Source organism: Ostrea edulis, chromosome 2 (assembly GCF_947568905.1).
Source record: "Ostrea edulis chromosome 2, xbOstEdul1.1, whole genome shotgun sequence".
NCBI lineage: Eukaryota > Metazoa > Mollusca > Bivalvia > Ostreida > Ostreidae > Ostrea > Ostrea edulis.
In genome coordinates, this window is record NC_079165.1 from 109,240,716 (window position 1) to 109,245,187 (window position 4,472).

Below are 4,472 nucleotides of genomic sequence, written 5' to 3' on the forward strand. Positions count from 1 at the left end.
TCTGATTGTAATCAGATTGAACTTCCTCCGACCACACATGTTAAAACACCCCCACCCCCACCCCCAATGTCTAGTGATGTAGAGCAGAAGAATTAAATTCTCTTGGTTTATTCCTTGAGTGTAGCACTGAAAAGATATTGGAGACTGACTAAATTTTCCACGGACAGTATGTGAGTCTATTAACTCCTAACATTAATAAGGTGACAAGCTTAAATTAGTTAAATATCATACAGAGACGAAAGCTAGAGAGTCCCAGATTAGAATAATAAAATACGGAGTGAGTTGTCAAGAGTCAATTATGTGCAGATATTTAATCTATCAAATGATGTTGCTGATTATTCAGGGGTGGGTGGGGGACATGTCCCCCAATTTACCTCCCCTGAGCTGAAAGCTCAAGTGGGCTATTCTGATCGCCTTTTGTATGTCGTCCATTTGTCCGTCTTTTCATATTTCAGGGTGTCAAGCCACTTTTGGTCTAAAGCATGTAGGATTATAGGATTTTTTTTGGCAATTTATAGGGCAAATATAGGGATTTTTACATCAGATTTAAAGGAATAAATAGGATTTTTATAAAAGAATTTGTATAAAAGTTTATTGTATCTGCGTAAAAATCTATGAAGCATAGTATCTTACTGAAGAAGAAATAATATTAAACATAAACAAAGACAAAATCCTTTCAGATGTGGACAGTTTTCTATCCAATAAACAGTTCTTTTACAGTCATCATAGTGTCGTAATAGTCGAGGAAATACCTGACAAATCCCTCCAGATATGTCCTTTAGACAGGCTGTGTCCGTAGAAACGTCTGGCAAGATGGCGGGTCAGGATATCAATATATCGTTAGATAGATCGTACGCAGATGAGTCGGGCTATGGTACCACACTTCTCCCCTCCTTGTAGAGCCGATGATGTTCATTGGCGAATTAATACTATATTAACTTTACAGCTATGTAAAATCCACCACCCACCCACCCCCCCCCCCCTCCAAACAGTTCAACAATAGGACATGGAGTATAGTAATAATTGAATTGTCCTCAAGATATGCGAAGACCAATATGTAACAGCAAACATCAGATAACAGAAATCATGCACTTTTCCTAAGTACATATATATGAAAAATGTATGTACAATCCAAAATGAGGTCCACAAAGAAACAAAAATTATAACAATAAGAAGACTGGCACTATATATAGTTAGTGGACTCGATGACTATATATCTCCATGGCATTAGTGTTGGCTATCTTCAACAGAAGGGATGCCGGCATATTCCTTATAAAGGATACTTGCTTGGCCAAGGAGAGAATATTCCAAGGATGATTGAGGCGGCATCCAGGAGCAGGAGGAAGATAGGGGGCATCTGTCTCAAGCAAAAGCTGCTCCGGCGGTATTAACGCTACCATCCTCGGGTCCTGCACGGATTTCATTGTGACCCCAAACTTGACATGGGTCAATTCCCTCTGCCACTGCCGCAGCTCCTCTAACTCGCCAATGAAGCAGTGTCTATGAAAGACATGATCCGACATATCCACCATGTGTATGGTAGCGAGTGTGTGCACTGCTGCTTCACCCGTGCCATTGTCTCGACAGTGTAGTATGACGGGCTTGCCCAAGTCACGAGCCATCAGAAGCATTTCTGCAAGGAAGTCCAACTGTTTCCTGAGGCGCTCACGCTGGCAGTCCTGAGGGTTATGGCATGGATTACAGCTGCACTGCGATGTTAGATCTATGCCAATTTCACCAATAGCGCAGCACTGTGGCAAGCTAGCCAATTCAGAGAGCCTTGTCAGGATGTCAGGGTGGGCATCACATACAGAGTGAGGGTGGATGCCAAAGGAAACCTTCAGGTTAGTGGTCGACGCTATTTGTTGTTCCCAAGCATCCCATTCTCTAGGAAATACATAGTTGGCAATTGCCAAGTTCACATAACCTCTGCCCTGAAGGGCATCTTGCAGATGAGGCCAGTTGAGATAGCTGGAACGTTGGAGAACTTTGTCCAGATGGAAGTGACTGTCCACTAGTGATACCGGCTCTTCAAAAATGATTGGCTTATCTACAGTCATCCCTGTGGTTAGGAGCCTACATTGATGGTTCTTGAACATTTTCTGACGCTCCGGGGTCTGACCCTTGAGAATAGTGGATATGACCTGTCAATGGAGTACACACACTATGTGCTTTAGAGGGGAAATTATGTACGAGCATGGTTGGCTGTCACTGTAATGAGCGCTGTAGAATGCCATCAGTTGATGTTCAGAAACAGTAAATTCCCCACCTGGGATGTTAATTTGAGTTGCCAATAGTTGTAAGAGATCATTTAGATCCTCTGCCCGAAACCATTCTCTGAGTAAATGTAATGACCCATTGAACAGCTGGCACCACTCATGTAGGTTATCATCGTCGAAGGACCTCTGCTGTCCCTCATGGGCCATAGTGTGCTTCACTGTCAGGCTAAGGGCTGACCCTTCCAATTGTCTGCACTCCCAGCAGGAGAGATTACCTATCCAAAACCATGGCAGGTGGCTGCGTAAGACATGCCGTTTCACATGTCCAGACAGGCCTTTGCCACAGACTGGGCAATGGTAGCTCTGGTTATGGGTTGGAGACGTGCCAGAGCATGAAGCCCTAGACACGGACATCCGAGTGCCGGCATCGGATACCACTGCAGAGGCTGTCTCTGGTAGGAAGTGTTCTCCTGCAATTGACTGCTCCTGTAACCTTGCTCCTGGTCCAGGAGACCATGATGAGTGATCCGAACCGGTCTCGTCTAATACGATCCAGTCGTCTCCGTTTGATGACTGACTGGTGGAGGACAGGTCGTAGTTTGGAACAAAATGGCTCTCGTCCAAACCATCCAAGTTTCTTAAATAAGCCATCTGAAATGAATGTGATGCCTAGTATATATATTCTAAAAGAATGTAACACAAAGAATGAAAAAAAAGTGTAGGGAAATCAGTTCCCTAAGGTATAAATAAAGAAAATACACAAACATAATGGCCGATTATTACTATATACATTATAATGTTACGCACATTATTCTAGAGTAAAATCTCTAAATCTGGCTGGAGGGACCAACGGCCTTCCTCTTCGTGTTTGATGTCCATCTCTCTGAAGACTGTTACCAACGTCGACCTTGGTCGTGGCATACTCGTCTTCACCAGGATCTTTGTCATTGTAGTCTTGTGAGACATTCAAGCTTTGTCCAGGGGTTGCAACATCATCTAAGTCTGGTTCTTGACTTGCCGTTTCACTTAGATTTTGCATCTCTGTGTAGAAATATTGGTGCCGCAGTCGGCGGAGCCACATAGGAATATCTCGGTCTTGGCACAACTTAAGACGGTCATGGTGGATGACTTTTTCCTTCTTCCGGTCTCTGACCGTATACAAAGGAGGTCTACATGCCACAACAAGGAATGGTCCAGTCCAAGGTGATGTTAATTTAGGTGACTGGCCAATTTTTGTGCTTGAGTCAAGTTTGTAAACTATATCACCCTCATTGTAGTGGTACTCTGCTATTTTCAAGTCATAGTCTCGCTTCTGACGCATTTGGGCTTGCATCAAATTCTGGCGAGTAAATTGGTGGGCACCCGCCAGGCGTTGGGAAAGTTTGGCACTCCATTCACTCGGGTTTTGCGGTGTGAGGATTTCTGGTATGTTTCCCGTTATTAGGTGTACCGGTTGAATGACTTCGCGACCTAGCATTAATCTATTAGGAGTGAACCCCGTTTGTCGGTGGACGGTTGAGTGCAGAGCCATGGCTAGTAGAGGCAAATCTCTGTCCCACTTTCTGTTATTTTTCTCAATAAAACACCTTATCATTTGCAAGACAGTTGTGTTATACCTCTCTACTTGTCCATTGGATGACGGATGATTGGGTGTAGTTCGGGTTTTAGCAATCTGAAGAGCTTCACATAGAGATTTGAATAGATTACTATCAAAGTTCTTGCCTTGGTCTGTATGAACCTGAAGTGGGCATCCAAATGTAACTATGAAGTGCACCAAGAACTTTTGAGCTATCGACAAGGCGCATTGATCAGGGAGAGCAGCAATTTCTATCCACTTCGTGAACTGGTCAATCATCATAGCTGTTACCATCTTCACTAGTGTTGAATGGACCCAGGATGTCCAGATGCACACGCTCCATTGGGAAACCGGAATGGTAAGTACCCAAGGAGGCTCGAGGCCTCACATGCGGTTTCTTATTTTGATTGCAAGTACTGCATGACTGAACATATTCTATACAGTCACGAGACATGTTGTACCACATGTAATTTTGTTTGAGTCTCTCAAGGGTCTTTTGCTGCCCCAAATGTCCAGATGTTTTGAAATCGTGACACCCCTCCAAGACAGTTGCTTGAAGCTGTTTAGGTACCAACAAACACATACCTCTATTTACCTTGTTATCCCATTTGTAATGGAGCACGCTGTCAATCAGCCTTAAACATTTTCTTATCATCCACAGCGCTCGTGTTGCTGGA

General features: G+C 43.8%; 1 protein-coding gene across 1 annotated transcript; it reads right to left on the reverse strand.

Moving 5' to 3' along the window:
• Positions 1-1,193: 1,193 nt before the first annotated feature.
• LOC130051562 (3'-5' ssDNA/RNA exonuclease TatD-like) lies at positions 1,194-2,237 on the reverse strand. Its single transcript, XM_056153580.1, is given in 2 exon segments — positions 1,194-1,838; positions 1,899-2,237. Coding segments are annotated over 2 exon segments (984 nt in total).
• Between the last annotated feature and the right edge of the window lie 2,235 nt (positions 2,238-4,472).